Source organism: Delphinapterus leucas, chromosome 9, assembly GCF_059928025.1.
Source record: "Delphinapterus leucas isolate spDelLeu-1000000601 "Yukka" chromosome 9, BTC_Dleu_Yukka2, whole genome shotgun sequence".
Lineage (NCBI taxonomy): Eukaryota > Metazoa > Chordata > Mammalia > Artiodactyla > Monodontidae > Delphinapterus > Delphinapterus leucas.
In genome coordinates, this window is record NC_143137.1 from 95,350,359 (window position 1) to 95,373,699 (window position 23,341).

Sequence of the window (23,341 nt, forward strand, 5' to 3'; positions counted from 1 at the left end):
ATATTTAAAAGTAAAGCCTATTATTTTATATAATTCTTTTTCAATATATTCAAACAAATATTTAACCTTAAACACCTTAGGTTTGTAGTAGTGTGACTGTTGTCTATCTTATCACGATGGTGTATCAAGAGATTCATGGGACTCCCATGATCAGAATTCCCTTTATTTCCTTCTATATTAATGTCCTCTTTGTAAACGTAACCACCAGACTGCACCTGACAGATAGCAATCAAATAAGTGTCTTTTCAGTAACAGCCATAACTTTGGAATCTAAAATTCACTGAAAACTACTACCTCCCAGCCTCAACCCATATCGATTGCTAAATCAATACAATGAAAAACAAGCTTCAGAGGTTTCTCCAGATATTTAATGCAAGATGCCACGTAGCCACAGTCCAAGAGATGCGGTTACCATTAGGGGAGTGGTAGCCCTACTGAATGAAACAAATCAAAATCCTGTGATACAGCTACAAGCCTTATATAGATGTATTTCTGTTCTAATTATAATGTAGCCAGTTTGATAAATAAGGTTGCCTCATGTGCTTTTTTCCTACTTTAGGTTATATACCTTATAGATGAGTTAGACAGTCAACTTGACTGATTTAAGAGCTCTAAAGAGTATTAAAGAGCATTATTTTTACTATAGACCATTTTTTTTTTCCAATTAAGAATGGAAAGACACAGCCTTTGGTATAAATAACTTACTCCCATGACAGTATTTAAAGGATATCATCAGTGTTGGTTGTCAGTTGTGCAGTCTTTTGGTAAGGGGGTAGCTAGGGCCTCTTTGCTCTCAGTGAGTGCTCTGGGCTGATGAATAAACACACTGAACTTAACACCCTGGTTGTTGGCAGCTCTGACAAAACCACTATTGGCAGTCATTGTGATGGCTTTTAGGGTGTCTCCTGTCCCAAAAATCGTTAATGAGCGGCTGTTGATTTTTGAACTGGACACTAGTTTCAAGGCACGCTCAGAAGGCTGGTCTGGGACCACGTTAATTCGCTTAATTAGCATAGCAGCCCGCTCTCTCTCCCCGGGTCCTCCTAAGGTATCTAGGATAGACTGAAAGTCCTTGACGGCAGATTCGCAGGCAAACAACTCCTTGTCCTTCATAAATGCCTCCAGCTGTGGCAGAACCTGCTCTTTCCTCTCTTGCTCTGCTTGTTCGGTGAGCACTTTTTCTCTGAAGATAAAGCGGCAGCCTCCGTAGCTGAGGGCGGATACATATGTGATTAAAGTAGTAATGTCCAGGTTGGCTCTTGTGCACACGTCAACCTTGATCTCCGTTGGAAATGCGACACTGGCTAGGATGTTTTCTCGGTCTACTCTGGTCACCCGCAAAAGTTCGGGGCCATCATCGTCTGATTCGCTCTCGCTGGCCTGGAGCTCTTCACGGGGCTCTAACAGAGAGTTCACGGCTACTATGTCTCCCCTCACAGATACACCCATTTCTTTCAGCTTCTCAGCCATGGGGCTGGAGACACTGTTGTAAAATGCGAAGACGATGTGAGGGTTGCTGTACTGCACCGGCTGCTGGTGACTGGCCTGGAGGAAGTCTTCAGCCTGCTCAACGATGCTTTTGTCGCCATACTGGCCCCGGCCCAGCCAAATGTTATGTAGAGCTTCAGCCTTCCGGCCAATGGCTTTCACCCAAGTATGACCACCATTGGCAACGACATCCACCACAAGGGTCTGCTTTTCGCCCAAGGTGTCTGTGTAACCAAATACATGGAGAACGCTGACCACATCTTCCAGGTTTTCTGCCGATTCCACGATGGCTCTTAGGTGTGTCAGGTTAGTGCTCTGTAAATGGGACTCCTTAATGGCTACTTTCCCAGCTTCTACCTTCTGTAGGAATTTTAATTCTGCCTTCAGTTTGCTGCACAGCTTGGCACTACCTTCGATGCCACCTTTTCTTGACCTGGAGAGTGACTCTGCTCTCTTCATCAGTTCCTTGGCTATGGCGATCCGTTCACAAAGCATGGAGTGTGCAGACATGCTGACAGCATTATGTCTTTCCTATGAAAAGAAACAAATCAACCGCAAGCAATTCTTCACTCAGGATTCTAAGACTTCATTCGGACCACAAAGATTATGGAGGCCGGGTCTATGAACCTGGGATTCTGTGTGTCTGATTCTGGAGTGACTCCCTCCTCTGAGAGCTAAGGAAAGGATGATAGCTAGACTTCTGAACTGCTCCTTACGTCCGCTGGGTTCTAACACTCTTTGCGCCTTCATTTCTTCAGCTTGAAGGTCATGGGATCCACAGTATATCCCGGGTTAGGATAAAACGCAGGGGGCTGGCAACCTACTACATAAGGAATTCCCTTATAAGCAGCCTTACTGTTCAGTTGTCGAGAAATTTTAATGGAAGGGTCAAGATAAAAATGATTAAAATAAAAGCATCCACACAGACTAGCTGGTGAACAAACTGTCCAAAACAGGAGACTCTCTCCTCAATTGACCACGCTAACCTTCCATGAGTGGGTCTCCTTCAACCTGCTGCCTCGTGATTTCCCAGGGGCACACGGTACACACGCCCAGGAATCCAGACCGCCTCGTACCTGCATGTGACGTCAACCCAGCCCATTTCTAAAGACCGAAGGCGCCCACCAACTCGGCTCCCGCACCCACTCCGAGGAAAACGCCCGAAGATAAAACTCCACGGAGCAGCCCGCGGCGGCCCGGGCGGGCGGGCCTGAGGTCGGCGGGGCCTTCCGGGCCGGCATCCGGCCCTGCTCGGTCCACCTGCACCGCTGGCCCCGTCGGGCAGGCTCGGGCTCCAAGAGGCCCCACGGCCAGCGCCGGCACGGAGGCGCGGGCGGAGAGCGCTCGGCGGCTCGGCGCCCGCCACCCGACCCGCCGACCCGGCCCAACCCCCTCCCGGCCTCGGAAGAGGCGCCCGGCTCCCCCACCCCCTCGCCCGTTCCCCGACTCCTCACCGTCAGCGCCCAAGACTGCGAGCGCGAGCAGGCGGGCACGTGCGCGCGAGGCCGGGACCCGCCGAGTAACCTCACTGGGCAGCCCCTACCCCACTCGGGCCTCAACCGCTGCTCCGCTGGCGCGAGCTCCGCCTGCGCCAGCCCCGCCGCCTCGGGTTTTTCCCGCGTCACGTGGCCCCGCGCCGGGTGACGCCGAACCCGCTATTCCCAGGCGGCAGCGCGGCCTCCAGAGCGGGGCTGACGCTAGTGCGGCGGCCATGTTTGTTGAGGGAAGAGGCTTCTTCCACTCCCGCCGCGAGGCGAGCGCGGGGCGCGCGACCGCCTGGCCCCAGGAAAGATGATCTCCCACTGGGGCACCAGCCGCTCGATCCCCAGCGTGCCAGGCAGGCTGAACCCGTATCCTAGCATCTAATCATGGTTAGACTTTGCCTGGGGCGGCAGTCGGTGCATTTTGGTGGAGAAAACCTCCCGATCGCGCCCACCTCCTCTCCGCGGGTCAAGTACACCGTTTTGCCATCAAGCTGAAACCCCTACGACTGCCAGACAGTGGTTGTCGTCTTAGAAAAAGTTTGGCTCATTTTAACAGAAAACTGGCTGGAGAGGTCTGTCAAAGATTTCACAGCTGTTAAGTGCTGTAGCTGGGATTTCTGACCCCACCCCAAAGCACTCGCCACTGCGCCACCACGGGCTCTCCATTAGAAAGTGTCATATTAGAGACGCGCTGCCTTTCTGAAGAGGACAAACGATTGGTGGCTGGCTTCTGAAGGGCTGGGGAATTGATATTAGCTTTAGTAGAGTGTCCAGAGTCACCCATAAAGTAAGGCTAACTTTAAAATTTTAAGAGGACTTTAAAATTAATCGTATGCCTGCTCCTTTCCTAAACCTTACTTAAATGACAGGAAAGGAATAAACCCACAAGACTAAAAAGAACAAGAGATGATAGCACATGAGATATGTCGATACATTTTTCAAGACAAAGAGCAATAATGACACTTATTCAATGCTTATTATGTGGCAGGCATTGTTCCAAGTGCTTTTCAACATACTTATTCAATCCTCTGAACCTAAAAGATATGGTTTAGAGTTAAGTCCGCCAGAGAGAGGTTATTTGAAGCCAGGAAGCCTCTCTGCGGAAGTAGTTAGCAGAGAGAAACTGCATCAAGTGATTCACAAAGCAGGACCCCAGGAAGGCGCTGAACTACAGATGCCTGGAAGGAAGGGAGGCAGTGAGGAAGGGCTGAAAATGGGCATTGCTTACATGTTGTATAAGGAACAGACACCAAGTCCTCTCTCCCGTCCTGTGGAGCTGGGACAGTTACCCATCCTTCCCCAGGCGGAAGTCGAGTTTATGATGTTGAAGACAGGGAATCAGAGGGGTTCCAGACACATTATGAAAAGAGTTTAAGTTTTCCTCCTGAACAGTAAAATGCTGTCGGCCCCTTCTCTGCCCCTCACGGAACGCTGGCACTCCTGTCCCACTCCTCTCATCACCCTCTCCCTCAAACCCTTTTTCTCTGGAGAAACAGAGCAAATGAAAGACCACAGAGAAATGGCTTATAGGTGCTGATATTCGGCATCCTCCAGTAGGTAGGTTTGGGATTCTCAAACACAGCACTTCCAAACATTTTTCTGTTTGGAATCTAAAGGAAACAGAAAGCAGAACAAAAAAAATATATATTTTTTAATATCTTTAACTAGCCTCCTCAGATAGAAGATATTTCAGCCATAAATCAAAGAAGAATTTTGTTTTTAAAGGGGAGATAATGGAGTATAGGAAAGAGTTCTTCAAAATTAAAAATATCCCAAATCTTAGAAACAGAAAAGTAAGAAGAGTGTAAAAACCTACTAAAAAGTAGAATTAAAAAAATAGGTGAGGGCTTCCCTGGTGGCGCAGTGGTTGAGAGTCCGCCTGCCGATGCAGGGGACATGGGTTCGTGCCCCGGTCCGGGAAGATCCCACATGCCACGGAGCGGCTGGGCCCGTGAGCCATGGCCGCTGAGCCTGCGCGTCCGGAGCCTGTGCTGCGCAACGGGAGAGGCCACAACAGTGAGAGGCCCGCGTACCGCAAAAAAAAAAAAAAAAAAATAGGTGAAAAATATAGCAAAAGCAAAAGGCTCCAGTATCCAATTAATAGGAGTTTAAATGTGGAGACATTTCTTTCTAACCCAGAATTTTTAAACCCAGCCAATCAAGAGACAAGAGGAGAAGAAAGAGTTTCAAAGACGCAACCAGCTTGGATTAGAGCAGAAAGAGAGGGTTTCAAGAAACTTCTTGGAATGGTGCTGGGGGAGAGGGGCTGCAAAGGGTTGGGTGAGAACTGTCAGATTACCTTGTATCTGACAGTGAGGAAAACTGTGCAGAGGGTTTTGCAATCCCGTTAGAGGGGAACTGGCAAGAATTAGTGACAGCTACAGAGAAAACAAAGCAAAAAAGTGAGGAAAAGCAATCACAGTATACTTACATACCCCTAATAAAAATCTTTTATGCTAAACATTGTGATCTAATTAAAGCAGAAGGGAAGTGAGGGTGGTATAAGAGTTCTAAATTCTCATCTTGCAGAATAAAATGTTTATATGATGGCTGACCTTCAGGAATCCAGAAATAACCATAATAAGCCTACTGTTTTGAAATACGGGAGTACCTGATGGAATACTTAAAATGGGAAAAGTGATGAAACTCAGGGACAGGGCCTTTGATCAAGTGTTAAAAGTTATCTAACTTTTAAAATAGGCTCATGCTTAGGAAGCTATCACTTACTGGGCAGGCAGGTATTGCTGGTTCGATAATAAGGTCCTTGAGAGTAGGGTCAAGGGAGGAGTCTGAACTGAAGGAACCGTGTGAGGCAACGTGACATTAATACAGGACCACTGGACTGGGTTTCAGGAAATTAGGATTCTAAACCAAAGGAGTTACCAACTCTTACATGTTCTCAGGCACTTCATTGAGTATCAGCTTGTGTTTCTTTACAACAGGGGCTCAGAGCTTGCCTACATCAGCAAGGAGACGCGTGATAAAGAGGTGAAGTTAAGGCTTAGAGCTGGCGGTTTCAGTCCATGAACATAGTCGAGTAATAGATGAAAAATCCTTTGATCACCCTTCTCACCTAATCAGTACCCAATAAGCCAGCACTGGATAATTATAAAGATCAATATTACTTTTCTTCCTTATTTCCCTTTCCTTTTCAACTCCCTCTTCCCCCCATGTGTGAATTTTAAACATTTCCACGTTTCACTGCTAATAATTGTTTTGCAAACTTGGATTCACGGTTCAGTTGAGGAACTGGAAGAGAAAAACAAGTGGAGGCAAATTTTTTAAGAGAAGATACAAAAAAATTGGACCAAAAATGGAGAGGGGACTGTATATTAGGAGCATTATGATACTTAAATAAGATTAAAAGAAGCTAGAATCCACCAGCTAGAAATGACAGAAGAGTTGGAGAACATTCAGGGATGCATAATGGGTTGTCAGACCAAAAACTTGAGTTTCCCAAGAACTGGAACAAAAGGGGACAAGTGAAAATTAAGGTCAATGAAAAGAACAAACTGAGAACCAAGGGAGTTCTAGGCAGCTTCAGCTGAACTAGCCTTTGTACTTAATGGGGCAAAGAGGGAAAGAACAGAACCTGGAAACAGATCTGCTTCAGCTAATTCTTCCTCTCTTTATTCCATAGGACTTACTGTGTTAGCACCCAATAAGAACCTCCACGTTGCTTTCTTTTTGTCCTAAATAAAAATGCCTTTACTCTTCCCTTCTTTGATTTGTAGAATTTTGGCATTCCTCTGGTTTCTTAATATGAGACATTAGAGATAGCCTAAGCAAATTCAAAGGAGCTAAAACTTATGGGGTACTTAACCATTAACCTTGCCAGGCCCTTCACTTGCATAATCAAGTTTAGTCCTGAGAAAACACTCTGAGATAATTACTTTGTGCAGTCACTTGGCCAGTTAAGTGGGAGAGTTGAGACCTAACTCCAAAAACCATTCCTTTTTAACACTAGGTTCACCTTCTAGCGTGCTGGATTCACAATGTACCAAGAGCCGACGAGGAGAGACTGTTATGTTAACTGAGGCGTTCAAGACAAATGTCTAGAAATAGGTCAAGTTGGTATCTCCCATCTCCCATCATAACGCTTCAGCCACTAACAGGGGTGTTACAGTGACAGTGGGTAGAACTGGGAATCCTGACAAAAACGCTCCAAGATAAGGCTCCTGCCTAAAGAGCCTAAACTTGCCTAGATCATAATCAAGATCTTTAGAGCCCACATTTAAATCACAGAAATGCCCACGATCTCTGTTGGTCAGAACAGTGACATTCATAAACTCTAGGCTCTGTGAGCAAGACTAATGACATGATCTCTCTTATCCTACGATGCCTTAAAAACAAAAAGAGAAAACTAGGTGCTATGCCCCCACATGTAATGAAAACAGGCTTCAGGTACCCCCTCATCTGCCTGCCTCTATGAGCCTTAATTTGCAGTGAAGGTTCTTATTACACTGAGATTACGTGAACAAGGGAGAGACTTAAGCCATAATTTTGACATTTAAGTATTAGTATTTTATTTCCAGCACTCATCCTTGAGTTAAAAAGATTTAGTAGATTCTAGGGGGCTCTTTTTAAATACATTTACCTACTTGCGATGGAAAAACCAACAGGAACTAGCACACCATTTTTTATGTATGTACATAACATATCTCCTATAGGAGACTGTTTAGCTTAGCACTCTTGGCAGCTCCAGTGCAATGTCACAGAGCATGCTAGGGTTTCACTGACACACACTGAATGGTGCCTGAAAAACATCTATGCTTCCACCTTGTCTCAGAATCCACGAAAGTCTGCAGATTCTCCCAGCTCTAAAAGCAGTGATGTTTACCGAAATCAGCATTTTGCTTTACTGAAGCAGACATCTGACAGCAAAGAGAGTAACAAGATTTGACTTAACCCAAACTGCATGAGGACTAAAGACAGTTTCACCATTCTGCTTTGCAATGTAGTTTCCAGAAATCAACTGTGATGAAAAGCAGGATATAACTATGTTAAAATTTTACTAATTCCTAAAAAGCAGGAAGTTGAATTTAACGGTTTATTATGATTTATAAGTCTCATTTTAAAAACATCAGTCCATCAAACCATGTAGAAATAAGTATGCAAAAAGTCTGCAAAACAAAAACATACTTTAAACATGTTTAAGTAGAGAGGTTATCTGAAATTCCAGATTTTCAGTCACTTCATTGTTATGCAATGGCAGCCAAGTAATCCTTAACTTCAGTTGGAGTCAGCCTCCTAAATCCGGCTTCATTGCAGATTCCAACTTCTATGTTATCTTCTGTCATCTGCCCTTCAAAGCTTTCCTGATCAAGAGGGAGGGAAAAATTTCAATTTTCTAAGCAGTTAATTACACAATCACTACAAATCCAACTGTTAGATATTGAACTAACCTTTAGGGTTAATATGGCTGTATGAATGGCATCTTCAAGTTCCAGATCTTCATTATATCTGAAGAATTTTTTGAAAAAAACCCAATGATTTACGGCACTATTAACATTATTTATGACTATGTAAACACAATGATAGCAACAGCGTAAGATTTCTTAAACATCTAAAACACTCTTAAAAATATTAAGTTACAAATTAATTCTTTTTGTCACCTCACTGAGCTAGCTGCCCCCAGATAAGAAATTGACAATTATTTGGTGTGCATTCCCGACATCATGAAGAGTGTAACCCTAACGTGAGTTTATTTTAGGAAACTTCCTTAAGTATAAACATTTTAATACAATCAGAGTGTGGTGGCAATATTATAACAATTTATAAAAATAAAGCAGAGAAATCAGACTTCTGCTAAAATTTCTTATGTTTTTTATGTTTGGAAGACTCACTAATATGTAAAAGGAAAAAAAATTGCTTTAAAATCCGAAGCTTATTTAAATTTACCAATTAATCCCGAGTCTAAGATTTTTAAATAATCTTAACATGAATATTACATGAAAATGTACTGAGAAGGTTCATTTGGTGGTTAAAATCAATTGCGAACTCGTCCCATTCAAAATGTAGGACATTTTTTGGTGGGCTACAATAATGCTGAGTCTAGAATACAGCTGGAAGTAAGGGAGAGCAGTCTGCTGTGCTGGCAGGACAGATTTTTACACATCGCTCTGCTTTTTATCAAGTACATACATCACAACTTTAATCCACCATCAACACCGGGTTTCGCTTCACAATTTCTTTTTTTTGTAATCGTCAAAATGTAAGCTGTTATCACTTACATCATTTAAAACTTTTCCTCCCCAATTTTTTTACTCCAAATCCAATGGTCTTTTTTTTTTTGAGATAGTAGGAAAAATGAAGTAAAAAAATAATATTTAGGAAAAAAAGCATGAGAATGCAGAAAGAGACGTTCGTAAGAAATGAATATTACCACTTAATATATTGAAGGCTGGGGAGCCAGAGTAAAGTTTGTTTGTTCTATCAGGTAAATAGGCTTGAATACACAGTCATACAACAAATTTGTTTAGGTTCATGGTATTATTTAAAGAGAGCTGAAAACTGTAAAGTAAGTTTGCTAATGAATCTAGTTTTATAAGCCCACCTTTTCTCAAGGAAAGTTTTCCCATTCACATAGTTCTTTCCCATTGCTGTGGCTTTCCAGGCAAAGTAAGCTCCCTAGTCAGGAAGGGAAGAGGAAAAGAACATTTTAAATCATTAACCTAATTACTTAGGATGCTGACATTTATGTCTCACTTCAATAATTCGTCTCTAACTTCTAAGGTCACAAAATATTTACTGGAATGCAACGGAATACGCCATAAAATACGTTAGTGAGATAAATAATAGAAAGGCATGAAGAAACTTTTGGAGGTTATGGAGAAGTCCAGCATCTTCATTGTAGTGATGGTTTTCTCAGGCATTTACATACATCAAAAACCCCACAAACTGTACACTTTAAATATGTGCAACTTATTGTACAAAATTTATGTAAAAAAAAAAAGAAACTGAGGTTAACTCAGAGCAAATAATCACAAATAATATTGTAGCTAACTAGGACTGAAGGGCTCTAGAAATCTGTCATATATATCTGAAAAATGGTGACCAGTTCTTCACAGCAGCAGCAAATAAATTAAAAAGACACAGCTTTGCATTAAAATTTTTCAAAGGTGTTGATATTTTGTAATCTAATGTTGAATGAAAGCAGCAGCAGTATGTCCTATATAACATGACTCATCTATTGAAAAAATACATACACACACATACACACAGACACTGAAAGAAACAGATGAAACCTATTTTAAAAGAACCAACTGCCTTTTAGACACAACAGGGGGAAAAGGGCAAAAGGTGAAAGCTGGATGCCAGTGATGCTGGCTCTGCTACCCCCACGAAAGGGAGGTAAGAGGGCATGCCACTTAGCTTCAGAAGCTCGGATATGGGGTAGCAGACACTGTCAAAGTTCCCTAAATACTTAATTTTTCTGATTTAAGTACCAACCAAAATTTTTTTTTTTTTTGCCTTTTCAGGTTACAAAGCTAGTTTGAATTGAGTGAACTTGTCATTATCTAGTGATCTATAAACTATGAAAGATCAGTTTCTAATCACGGGTTTTTTCTTTCAGGTCTCCTCACAGCAAACATGAGTGACAGATGTGAGACACGTGGAGGAGTGGTACCCTCTACAGACACCTGCTAACCTGAACACCAACCTTCTGCTTTAGAGCAGACAACTCACCCATTTTGCAAAACATCGAATTCAAGATGGACATCAATATTTGTACAGGAAGAGTCACACTGAAGTCAGCCCCAAGATTAAACTGACTGCAAAGGGCACTGCCCCCACCCAGACCCTTACCTTTAATTATAATTTTTTAAAAGTAAAAGAATTCCACAGATTTAAAGAGACTTGATAACAACTATTTCAACTAATCATTCAAGGTATGTGAAGTCAAGCAACATACCAGAAGAACACGGGGGGCAGAACTAAAGTGGCTTCCTTATCAGAAGACTGAATTACCAACATTTTAAACGTGCAAGTGAATATATACTACTTCTAAAGCCCAAATGAAAAACAAAAAGAGAAAATACTCTAATTTTTAAGCTTTTTATGGCTTCTACTTTTACTAGATATTCAAAGAGCCCTTCGACGAATCCCTCAAATACATCTAATGATACTTACAGATGGATCTGACTGAAATAAATATGGTCGCCCCTCATTCCAACCACAAATAAGTAAAGAAACTCCAAATGGACGAACACCACTGAAGAGAGAGAAATGAAAATTACTTGCCATCTTCATGGTGTTAAAGTCAACCCAAGCTAAGAATTTATTAATACCCTCAAGTAAAGTAAGTGATCAGGTAAACCGAATTAGACTTCTAAGCTCCTTAAAAAGTATTTAACACCATTCTAAACAAATCAATTCAAAATGAATTTTCTTTATGGTACTGAGAAAAGACAGTCAAATCGTTTTGGTAAATGGAGTGATACAAACATCAGGGTTAATAAGTGTGGAGTAACAGTGTCCTAACAAAATGACACATTTCAACAAACGCAGCTTTTCCACTGGCTTTACAAATCAGCACGCCCAAGCTGAAGAACACTGGAATTAAATAAATACAGTGTGTCAAAGAGTTACTGCTTTCATCACGTGCTTATAATCATTTCTGGTTAGAAGAGAAATTTGAAAGCAGCAATGACTGTCTGCCCATACAGAAATGTTTTTAATTACTAGCAAAAGGACTTTATCTCGCAGTTGGTTTCTGCTACTATACGAACAGCAAGAAAACATTCCCATTTTCTCTTTAAAAAAATATTTCGGGTCCAGTTAAGATCAGAAATGTTCATCATAGTGATTTTCTCCACTGATTAAGGAAATATAGGAATACTAAGCCCTCTTTTTTTTAAAAAATACGTCTACTCATAAAATGATTTTTTTTCTAATTCATGACACATTTAAAGTAATAAAATCAACCTACCCTGACTGGGTGTATTCTTGCATCACGGAAGCTACTCTCTGTACCAGCTGAGCTGTGGGAATGGGCTCTTGGTAAACGAGATAGTACTGTTGAGCTAGTTTTCGAGCTCTGTGCACAAGCACTCTGACAAACAGAAAAGAAATAAGATTTAATTAAAATTCAGATGCTTTACTATCTAAAGACTCATTCACCTTCTGTAGGCATATACCTATAGCACAAGTTTGACACGTATCTCTAATAGTAGCTCTTCGCTCTAAGCCAGTCTTGTCCTTAAATCTGATTATGGTTAATTTACAAGAAAATAGCAGAGCATCACTGAGGAGACAAACCATAGATGAACAAGAACAAGGCAAAAGGAAGGAAACTATGGACTGGGGGGCACCCATTAGCTTAGCAGCCATGGCTCTAGCGTATGCAAGAACTTTATATCTCGCCACAGCGTCTTCAAGATTGTGCGCCCCTTATCCCAAGGGCAGGCACCTTGCCTTTTTATATTTCACTCCAGGCAACAGGCTAATACGCACACACACACGTGTTCAGGCGTATGTTTCTCATTCTGCCTCAATCTTGTTCCACAGATTGGAATTCAAAGGGTACCTCCCAGAGATGAATGAACAGCGTGAAACTAATTATAACTTAAAAAAATGTAAAATTTGTCAAAAGTATAACAATTAAATATACTAGCAAGAGAAGCAGGATTTACCTTTACCTGCTCGCGTACTAATCTGAGCTCTGCACGTTATCCCTCTGAACAATACTCCTGTGGCGTCAGTTTATTCTGTGAGTGCTAGTACACTGCAGTCTCCCTGCCGTGCAGTGGTAACAGGATCCACTGTAGTGAAGCCTGATCACATGCCAGTGACACTGGTGCTTTTTCTAACTCATGAAATTTTGGCTCTACCTATCTTACTCCACAAAATCAAGAATGAAGTAATAATATTCCTTTTGCTTCTTAAATGACAAACAGAAAGCTGCCAATCTCTTTAAACCTGCTGGCACCCTGATGTAACAGGATTACTCTCTTCCTGTGAAATATCAAAGGAGTGATTATATAAACATCTGGATCCACACTGGCTGTCATACTCCACAACTTTCAGTGGCCTTTTGAGAATCCTGTCCCTTTGCTAAAAACAGAAGTAAATAAAATGAGGTTAACTCTGGATGGTATGCTTTCTTTTGCTGTCTGACAACTTTAAAAATATACAGTTTATTATAACATGTATTGCTTTTGTCGTTTTTAAAATACATTTAGAGAACAGCAAAGCCCTTGCTGAGCCCTTGGATGGTAGAAGAGGTATTATGATCAGAAGGGAAAACCACTGAACAGAGATGAGAGGGGTAAGTATCCATCTCCTCTTTTACGACTGAGTGGCACTGAGCTCTTCTCCTTCAAATAAGCCCCAGTCTGTCTCATACTAGCAAACTAAGTTCAGCTGCCAACGATGAGAAGTTGGGAGATTAAAGGAAAAACATCCTTTGATTTTTCTCCTCAAAGTATAGATTACAAGGAATTCATGAGATGGTGAGAAAAAGAATAAAGGGTACAAGGTACCTGTAATCTGGGCCCATGCCGCTATACACCAAACCTATATGCTTGGTGATTGGTTCCACTTTGTGGACACTTCGCTCGTCATACAAAATGGATTTCTGTTTCTTCTCAGTTGCCAAGACCACACCATTTGCAGCTTTAAGAAAAAGAAGACTTAAATGTTATTTAAAGACTCTGCTTCAACAGTTTTCTAGTTGCGGAAGCATTTCAGCCAAACTCCTTTATTTCTTCTTATTTATAAAACCTTTTCTTCTGGATTTCTATATTAAAATTACCCAAGGAAAGGTAAATCAACTTTCCCTCAGTGGTCACCTGGATTGCACTAAGAAGTCCCTCAGCTAAAGGTATTACACAACTTTTCTTAAGAAAGAGTCCGTATGTTTCAAAATAATGGAATCCTGCCTACTTGGCCTACTGTTCTTATAATCTGAAATTTTACAACCAATGATATGTTTTTTGTAAGTTATCTTATGATTAACCTTTTCTAAGTTATGGAAAGAATAAAAACTGCCAGAGAACAGTGATACATAATCAGTGGAAAAAACAAAAGAATACTCAGTTTTCTGAATAGGAAAGACTATTTGTGGGTTATCACAATAGATAAAGGTGTTATATTTATTTTGAAAAAAAAATATTCATCTTCTTTGTCTTATTACTTTCTTTAAACATCAAAATACTGTAGATTAACAAAAAGAACTGTTGGGACTTCCCTGGTGGCGCAGTGGTTAAGAATCCGCCTACCAACTCAGGACACGGGTTCAAGCCCTGGTCTGGGAAGATCCCACATGCCACGGAGCAACTAAGCCCGTGCGCCACAACTACTGACCCTGCGCTCTAGAGCCCGCGAGCCACAAGTACTGAGCCCATGAGCCTAGAGCCCGAGCCTGTGCTCTGCAACAAAGAGAAGCCACCGCAGTGAGAAGCCTGCACACCGTAACAAAGAGTAGCCCCCGCTCGTTGCAACTAGAGAAAGCCCGCGCACAGCAACAAAGACCCAACGCAGCCAAAAATAAATAAATAAATAAATTTATAAAACAAAAAAACCCAAAAAGAACTGTTAAAAAATTATGCTGCCACAGCTATTTACTTTTACATTAATTACCTATTAATTCCAAAAGAACACATTATGACAACTAATAACAGGAATCTGAAATGAATGAAGCATTTAATTACCTTTAATTCCCACTGAAGGGGCTCCTCCAGCTACAGCAGCCAAAGCATATTCAATCTGGACAAGTTTACCAGACGGGCTTAAAGAGAAACAAAGGTATTGCTAAATTCACATTCTCAAATACTTATTAGAGGAACACCTCTGAGAAAGGGCAGGTAAGTAGGCCAAATCCATTAATCAAGCATCAAGGAATAGCTGGGCTTTGAAAATTTATCATGAAGTTGTACGGAAACTAAGTTTATTCATAGTGTAACACTAATCTCTTTCCTTAGGTTGTTTTTTCTTGTCTGCCCCTTAAAGCAGCATCATTACTGTTGCCTTTCACCACTTACCAACCTTGTGACTTTGAGCAAATTACTTAACCTCTCTGTGTCTCAGTTTTCTCAACTGTAAAGGGGATAATAGGAGTATAGTAGTTACCTATGAATATTTCAAAGGTTGTTGTGAAGATTAAATGAAGTGATGCCTTTTGTTCCTGGCACAAAATTAGCAGCAAGCAAGTACCAAATAGTAATATTATTAAGAACATGTATGTGTCTGTTAAATACCAAATAACAGCAAATAATCCATGTGGGTGGAGTTAAACATTTTATAAAGCAGACATGGCCTAAGACATAAAACCTAGATATCAGTCACAACAAGGTATCTGCTATATAATACAAAACTATTTCGAGATGCCATGAGCTGGTTATACTTAATATTTCTGGTTCCATGAGTTTGGCAGCCAAATGCTACTAGCTAGGCCCAAACTGGCTTTTTAGGTCACATTTTATTTCAACCTAGCTGTTGAGTTAGAACAATTACTATAAATGTCACCAACCTTTCTATTTTATTGACAAAGTCCTTGAATGAAAAGTAATTTGTCCAAAGTGACACACAGCTAGGTCCACATCTCCAGTCTACTACTGAAAATATAATCTTCGGTTTCAGAAGGTCATCTGTTTTATCTTCACAAAATTATAGATACTCTCTTTGTCACTCAAGTCTCAACTCACACCATCCCATCTTGCTCCAGACACACAACTACTCTTAACATTCAAAAACCCCTCTGACAAGCTAATCCCTCTGCCTGCAATGCACTTCAACACTGTCTGATGAACTCCTTCCAAGTCATCCTCCGATCCTTAGTAGAAATGTCATGCCCTCAGGGAAGCTGCCCTGACCACCCAGACTAGGTTGAATCCCACACACTCATACCTATACTGTCCTATGCTTCCTCTTTGGCTAAGATTCATCACACTTGAATTATTTTTTCAACATTTACAAAGTGTAAGCTCTGTTCAGTCAGTACTCCAACACACAGCCTATGACCAGGTTCATTTGACTGACAGACACACATCTAGACCTATTTAAGGAATAAGCCTAGGGGCAGCAGTTTAAAGACTGTTAAATGACAAAATTAGCTGACTTGAGCAGAATAACAGCAATAAGCATTTACATTTTTTAAATTAGGCTGTACTTGTTTTCCTTTAATGGTCCCTATTTCGATAATCATATCATGACTTTCTGGGTCCATCCAGCTTTCAATCATTCTTCAATACCTAGTTCAAATACCTCTGGGGACATTTTAAAGGATTAAGTAAACTTAAAAGTTAGCTTTTCTTCTGCTGCCATAATGTACAGTTCTGTCATTGCATCTTTCCGTATAAAAGCTCACGAACCTGGGAGCTCACCGAGCTATCAACCGTCTTTGTATTCAATCATGCCACTACCCAATTCCAAAGCAGCAGCATCTCTACCGGGGATAACTGAAATAGCCGTCTAACTAGTTTTCACCTTTTCCACTCTTACTTCCCTTCCCCCACCCGGAGTTACTTTTGTACCATGTCATTCCCCATTTAAATCCTATAATAACTTCTTGGTTCACTTACAATAAAAGCTCCTTACTCTGGCCTACAGGGCCCTGCAAAATTGGCCTGACCCATGCTAAGTCTCTGCTCATTATACTCTAACACACTGGCCTTCTTATCAGTTCGGTCCTTCTCAACTTTGGCACTTTCATACATGCTCTTCCCTCTGTCTGCAACTCTCTCTACCCCTAAATCTTCAAACAGTTGGCTCCCTTTCATCTTTCAGTCCCCCAGAACACTGGTCTTCCCTGACTACCCAATCTAAAGTTTTGTTCCTTCTTTCTCCCTCTCTTGATAAAAATTCCTGAGTAAAGGAAAAACATTCTTCAGAATGCATTAGTAGGCAGCCATTTGTTTATCCACTTATTGTCAATATCCCCAACTAAATGTAATCCACAAGAACACCTCCTATAGTATAGTCTCTTGTCATTCCACCTTTAGTAGTTTAACTCTGAGTACTCCAACAGGCTGGAAACAGATTTTTAATCTAAAACAGAAATGCACTATCATGTTAAAAAACAAAAGACTGTGTTTTAATACGGAAATTTATTATAGAAAGATTCAGTCCCTGCTAACATATGGTTGTTTTATGTCTCAGCTCCACTAGGATTACACTCTCTTAAAGATAAAGGTCCAGGTTTGCTTTGTTCACGAATATGAACAGTGACTACTTGGCAAACATTGCTCCCTATTGTTGTATACGATGAGACCTTTTATTAAAAGAAAGGTATTTTAGCATTTTAAGAAGACGTCGCACAGTAATGGAAAGTGTATTAAATTTGTCGTCAGAAAGAACCCAGTCTGAATGTTAACTCAGCTACTCACCTATGACCAGGGACGAGTTATTTAATTTGCCTGAGCTGTGGTTAGCTCATCTGTAAGGTGTTGAGATAACATTTAACACAGATGGTAGCCCAAAGAGATGGACTAAGCTCCACCCACACAGAAAGTCCTCAACAAGTCAGATGCGGCCCGCCTTCAGCAGTCAGATAAGAAAACATTTTAATTAAACGGGGCATCACTGGTCTGTAGGAAAAAGGCCAAATTGAATCCTTCTCCAGTCGATTTATTAAATCCTTTGGTGACAGTTTTCTTACATTGGGAATGATGATAGTTTAACTCAAGTTTACTTTGAAAAATATACTTATCTACCTGTTCTAAAATAAAAAAGCCTACAATCTTTTTTTTAAATAAATACATCCCCTTCCCAAAATAACAGCCAAAACGCAAATGTAGCCTAGTAGTTTGGCGCCTACAAAGACTAGAGAATAGAAAGATAAATAACGCTTTCACTTTCAGTCCTTAAGCTTCCAGTAGGGGCACCAAAGAAAAGGAAAGCGGGAAGAGGTTTCGAGAGGCATTAGTGCCAAATGGAGACTAAGACTCGGACCAAACTGTAAAGTTAGGGCTTTCCGAGAAAAAGGGCCCCCATAGGTCTGACCAAGATTCCGAGCTCCAGAAACTCCCGAATCAGGCCTACTTCGGTCAGGAAGGAAATCCTGAATTCTGAACGGGACACCCGGAGACAGCTAATGCAAAGCTACTTTCTTCCCTAATCTCCAAAGCTAAAGAAAATCCCTGGGTGACGGCCTCAACCTCCAGCAGCGTCAAGGTCGCCCCGGACCCCCCGACTCGCGTTCCCACGAACCCCAGGCACTACTGCTCCCCAGGCCGCGGGAGAGCCCTGCAAATGACTTTGCAAAGTGGCATTTCCACCCCCATTCCCTACTGGGCCCTCCGGAAGCACCAAGCCAGAGACCAGGACGGTAAAAACCGGGTCAGCAGAGTTCCTGCAACCTCGGTTACGAGGAGGACCTCCGTGGCCCCTTCCATACCTGAATGTAGTCAGCGAAAAGCTGTAACCACGCTCCGCCATCTTTACCCGAAGACCCAGCGCACTTCCGCACACATGCGCACTGCGGCCCGTTTCTTTTCATTTCCCCTCCCCGCGCCTTCCTTTCCCTCTCTCTGATTGGAGGAAAGTCAGAGACGCTTCAGGGGCATGCTGGGAGTTGTAGTTCTAGGTGCGCGGTTGCCCGACTCTGCGTGTGTGCGCATGCTCGAAGTAGGGGCGGGACCCAGCGGTTCGGTGGGAGTGGTTTACGGGCGAGCAACATGGCGCCCGCCATGCTGATGCAGAAGGTTCTGCTGTGGCCCGCAGCCCAGGGACTCCTCCGGAACTTTTGGGAGCAACTGCAGCGGAAACTTCGGCAGAGCCGGCCAGGCTTTCCCAGTCCTCAATGGGGTACGTGGAGAGGGGTGGTGGGGAGGGGACCCCAGGCAGAGTGGTGGGCACCGCTCGTGCTCTGCCCTGCTTCCGCGTCCTGATCTTCGGCCACGCGTTTTTAAAGGGAAGTGTCTTGGTTGTTAAAATTGTCATTGCTTTGACATTTACATTCCACTCGATTTCCAAGGTATCCCGAACGTAATAATGATAATACCCAGGCAGTCTGAACCGTGAGCCCCCTATATGTCAAAGCCTACATGTGCTTCCTGAGATAATCTCCACAACAATCCCATTAGGTGTCTCCACTTTTCAACTGAAGAAGTACAGAAAGGTCTCAAGGTCACACAGACCTTCCAGAGCCTGCGCTATTACATCAGGCTATGCATAGCAATACTTTTAGATATATTGACAAGGAATACAAGTTGTTAAGTGTTAGACAGCTTTGTATATTTTTAAGCGTTCCTAAAGTCAAAAGAACTGTTGCAAGTCTGAGGAATATTGCAAAGAGACGGTAAAGGAATCTCTCTGATTTTATAAACAATTTTAAAAACAAAAGTGAAATGTTGATGCTCACATAAATAAATTAATATTCTACAAAGAGTGATGAGCTAGTTATTTTCCTTAGAGAACTGACGGGGATTGAGATTAAATATTATGAAGAACGAAGTGACTTAAAGGGCCTACCAGGATATGACTGAGGAGCTAACCCAATTTGAATGTAATATAAAAGGGCAATCAACAGTTATCTCAGTGCCAGTAGGAAGTGGATTTTGGAAATCTCAAGCTTAGATTTATTCATGTTTACCACTAAACCCCTGAGTTCTGTATTAGGAGAAACTCTTGGTAGAATTTAACCGATTCATTTAAGCAGGTGCCACTAAGAAAAATTCTGTGTTCTTTAAAATTACTTTATGTGTGAGCTTTACTATATTTCAGTAGCTACTAAGGTTTCCTGTTAAATGCCTGTTGAATGTAATATTTTATATGTGCCTTTTGATATATCATTGTTGATTGTTAAGGAGAATGATACCTGTAAATGGTCATTTAGAAGTTAGAAACTGATTCTGTATCTCCATGTTTGTTTTGTAGGACCAGCATTAGCGATCCAAGGTCCAGCTATGTTTACAGAACCAGCAAATGATACCAATGGAAGTAAGGAGATTTCCAGCTTTTTGGAGAACATCTTTTGGATGGCAGCTCCCAAAAACAGACGCAGCATTGAAGTTAACCGGTGTAGGAGAAGAAACCCTCATAAGCTTATTAAAGTTAAGGTAAGATGGTGATTTTTGTTGGTGTGCTTTTTCTCATGTCCACCACCGCATATTCTCTTGGTTTACTCACATAACCCATGAGTGAATTATTTTCAGATCTTACATATCTACCTTCCTCTGGCCTAAATTAAATACAATATTCTCGTTATGTATGTGTGTGTATCTACTGTCTTGTAGCCTAAGTCTTAGGAACATAGTCAAGGAGGGAGTTTATAGAGTCTGGACAGAGGACTGGGTTGTTAAGAGTCTATGTGACTTTTGTATTGTGAGCTGTGCCAGTCCTAAGCTGTGTGATTTTGAACCATATGTGAATAAACATTTTAACTATGGCAGACCCTAAAATTAAAGTCAGAAGCGTAGATCTATTCGATTATGGGGTTTTACTAGCCCTTACAGATTTATTCTGTTCTTCACTGTATCCAGTAAGGTACTGTGAAGGAAAATCCTTAGATAAGTAATAAAAATAGCTAATCTCTATTAAGTGCTAATGATGTATCTAAGCGCTTTCCATGAATTTTCTCATCATATCCTCACAACAACCCTCCAGAGTAAATATTGTTTTGCTAAGTTTTAGGATGAAGAAACTGAGGCAAAAAGAATTTGCCCGTGGTCTCAGACTTAAAAGGTGAAGCAGGATTTGAACCCTAGCAGTCTCCTATTGAAGTCACATTCTTCTCTTGAAACTTTGTGTGTGTTCCTATCCTCAGACAGTTCTAGATCTCAGTGCTCTTCTTCCTCACCCCCCCCACCATGTCCCATGGGTACACTTTCTTCATTGATCTAGTAACAAAAATTTTAGCATTTCTTACCTTTTTTTAAAAAATTTTATCTATTTTTGGCTGTGTTGGGTCTTTGTTGCTGTGCGTGGACTTTTCTCTAGTTGCTGTTGTCTTCATTGTGGTGCTCGGGCTTCTCATTGTGGTGGCTTCTCTTGTAGTGGAGCACAGGCTCTAGGCACACGGGCTTCAGTAGTTGTGGCACACGGGCTTAGTTGCTCCACGGCACGTGGGATCTTCCCGGACCAGGGCTCGAGCCCATGTCGCCTGCATTGGCAGGCGGATTCTTAACCACTGCGCCACCAGGGAAGCCCAGCATTTCTTACCTTTGATCTGTTAATTTATGGCTTTAATAGCCGTGATTTGAGTTCCTGTTTACTCCACGGCATTCCCCAGCAATGGGGCAGTACAGATGGAACTCAAGGACAGAAAATGGACTTTCATGAGCCTCCACGTTCAGTATTAAACCAAACCCTTAGAACTTAAGCTCTAAAGTATTATTGAGTCACAGTTGGGACCAGATTTAAAATGTGCAACTGAAAAATACTTCATTAATTGAGGCACCAATAATTCATACAGTTTGGTTGAGAGAATTTAAGAGTTTAGGAATGCGATCTGTTACATGACTTCCCTGACTTTGTTTTTTCTGAGGGAAAAGAGTAGCTCTCGTCTTGTGCATTCATTTCCTTTGGTGAATTGTTTTCTGCTACATATAGTGTGTTATGCTGAGGGATTTGTTAGGAAAAGGGCACCAAGTGACGGTGGGTATTTTTTCCATACCTCGAAGATGGATGTGCGATCCAGTTTTCCAGGTATTGGATTAAGATGAGAAGTCGGTGAGGCAAATGATTTGCAAGGTTTTTTGTTTCTTTCAGAAAATGGAATTCTTTTTGTCGTCTGCCTCACAGATGTTTGTAGATTAATCTTCGGAAGTGCTCAGAGTTTCTTTGATGTTTCCGTTTACTATTTTTCTTTATATTTCAAACCTACCTTTAGAACACAATGAAAGGACTTCTTTAGAGGTTAGAATTGTCTTATTAAAGTTGGGTAGACATATAAAACTCATGAAACCCTCAAATTGTAATATATAGGGAGTTTTACATTAAGGAATAATCAGTGTTAATTTATAGGAAGAAAACTCACACCACATACCAGCTATACTCCATACAGGAATTTGAATTACACTCTGATGACCAGGGGAAGCCAACTTGTAATGTGTTTATCACCTTGTTCTTCCCAGGATAGACTGAAAGAAAAAGTGAATTCCCTTTACCTTGGTGTCTTATTTAAGATGCTGGCTGTGTGGTTCACCCCAATGTGTTGATGGGCTCCTTATCAGATGTTTAGTTTTTGAGGATGGGGGAATGGAGTACCGTTTCACATAATAAGACTGTTGTATTTAAGTATAAATGTACCAGATTCAAAGTCGGTAGACCTGAATTCTAGTCCCAATTTTTCTACTAATTCAAATCAATGTGTGTCCTCAGTTTCCCTATTAAAATGAGGTTGAACTGGGTGGTCCTGTGACCTTGTGCGGCATGGACATTCCAAGAAAGTTTACATATAAGCCTCATTCCTGTCAGTGATGTGTGCGTTATATTGCCTCTTGTTAAAATGTTTTTGTTTGGTTGGGTTTTTTTTAAGAACAATATAGACGTTTGTCCTGAATGCGGTCACCTGAAACAGAAACACGTCCTCTGTGGCTATTGCTATGAGAAGGTGTGTAAAGAGACAGCGGAAATCAGACGACAGATAGGGAAACAAGAGGGAGGCCCTTTCAAGGCTCCTACCGTGGAGACCATGGTGCTGTACTTGGGGGAGACACCCTCCAAGCAAGACCAGGGCAAGAGGATCATCGAGCGAGAACGGAAGCGGCCATCCTGGTTCACCCAGGATTGACAGCAAACATGTTTCTAGACGATAACTTCACACAAGACGTTTCTCCTGAAAAAGAGGAAAATTCTTTGTTTTTATGTTGGTTGTGTGCTTGTTTTTAAATCATCAGCATAGCCTAAAACATTCTTTATAAGCAGTTAGTTTTTTGCGGGTAATTTGAAGAATGCATCAGGAGTAAAGTCTGAAAATGTTTGTTTATGCAGAGGCTCAATGGATTTATGTGTCTGTTTCTATTATACTATGAAGTTTTAGTGAACAGAATTTTCAGGACAGAAAAATAAAACATAATTTAAAATTCGTAGCCAGAATTATGCGTCTGGGCTCTGGTTTTGTTTGTTTGCCACTGGTTTTTCTTACAAGAATACACACAAATGCTTTTGTTTAAGTAACACCTGAAAATAGGTTATTTAAATTCTGGGTATCGCTTTTTTAAGATGGTAGATGTAGCAGTAAGAAAAAGTTTGTTCTGTTTGGTTTTTTTGTTTGTTTTAGCAAATTAAAATGGCCTCTGTATGGCACTTTATAGGAGATATGTTCGTTTACTTAGAAGTAGTTCTTGACATTTCGCATTAAATCAAGATGACATTCAGAATTCATTAGATGGCTCATGAGATCTGTAATTTGTAGTCCGGGGAGAGAGATCTTTTAAAGGAGATGTGAGTGAATTCAGTAGCACACAGAAAATGTGCTGAGGGGG

At 41.4% G+C, this 23,341-nt stretch overlaps 3 protein-coding genes and 1 pseudogene across 3 annotated transcripts; 2 read left to right on the forward strand and 2 right to left on the reverse strand.

Moving 5' to 3' along the window:
* Positions 1–350: 350 nt before the first annotated feature.
* On the reverse strand, positions 351–3,102 carry C9H7orf25 (chromosome 9 C7orf25 homolog). Its single transcript, XM_022593053.2, has 2 exons — positions 2,943–3,102; positions 351–2,019 (listed from the first exon to the last, which is right to left on the reverse strand). Exon 2 carries the CDS (start codon positions 1,996–1,998, stop codon positions 733–735), a length of 1,266 nt encoding a protein of 421 aa, XP_022448761.1. The 5' UTR covers positions 1,999–2,019; positions 2,943–3,102; the 3' UTR covers positions 351–732.
* Positions 2,281–4,518, forward strand: LOC149748460 (uncharacterized; annotated as a pseudogene).
* Positions 4,519–7,967: 3,449 nt separating this feature from the next.
* PSMA2 (proteasome 20S subunit alpha 2) lies at positions 7,968–18,417 on the reverse strand. The gene is made up of 8 exons (XM_022593054.3): positions 18,310–18,417; positions 14,627–14,703; positions 13,457–13,589; positions 11,905–12,027; positions 11,106–11,187; positions 9,529–9,602; positions 8,378–8,435; positions 7,968–8,290 (listed from the first exon to the last, which is right to left on the reverse strand). Exons 1-8 carry the CDS (start codon positions 18,348–18,350, stop codon positions 8,174–8,176), a joined length of 705 nt encoding a protein of 234 aa, XP_022448762.1. The 5' UTR covers positions 18,351–18,417; the 3' UTR covers positions 7,968–8,173.
* A 127-nt stretch (positions 18,418–18,544) lies between these two features.
* On the forward strand, positions 18,545–22,952 carry MRPL32 (mitochondrial ribosomal protein L32). The gene is made up of 3 exons (XM_022593055.3): positions 18,545–18,719; positions 19,791–19,972; positions 22,393–22,952. Exons 1-3 carry the CDS (start codon positions 18,590–18,592, stop codon positions 22,645–22,647), a joined length of 567 nt encoding a protein of 188 aa, XP_022448763.1. The 5' UTR covers positions 18,545–18,589; the 3' UTR covers positions 22,648–22,952.
* The last annotated feature ends 389 nt before the right edge of the window (positions 22,953–23,341 follow it).

Bases quoted from the DNA above. Each gene is read 5' to 3' on its own strand.
- C9H7orf25 (XM_022593053.2), bottom strand. From the start codon at position 1,998: ATGTCTGCACACTCCATGCTTTGTGAACGGATCGCCATAGCCAAGGAA.
- MRPL32 (XM_022593055.3), top strand. From the start codon at position 18,590: ATGGCGCCCGCCATGCTGATGCAGAAGGTTCTGCTGTGGCCCGCAGCC. The intron at 18,720-19,790 runs GTACGTGGAGAG...TTTGTTTTGTAG, and splicing joins CTTTCCCAGTCCTCAATGGG to GACCAGCATTAGCGATCCAA. The intron at 19,973-22,392 runs GTAAGATGGTGA...GTTTTTTTTAAG, and splicing joins ATAAGCTTATTAAAGTTAAG to AACAATATAGACGTTTGTCC.
- PSMA2 (XM_022593054.3), bottom strand. From the start codon at position 18,350: ATGGCGGAGCGTGGTTACAGCTTTTCGCTGACTACATTCAG. The intron at 13,590-14,626 runs GTAATTAAATGC...TTTTTCTTAAAG, and splicing joins CCCTTCAGTGGGAATTAAAG to CTGCAAATGGTGTGGTCTTG. The intron at 11,188-11,904 runs GTAGGTTGATTT...CTCTCTCTTCAG, and splicing joins CAAGAATACACCCAGTCAGG to TGGTGTTCGTCCATTTGGAG.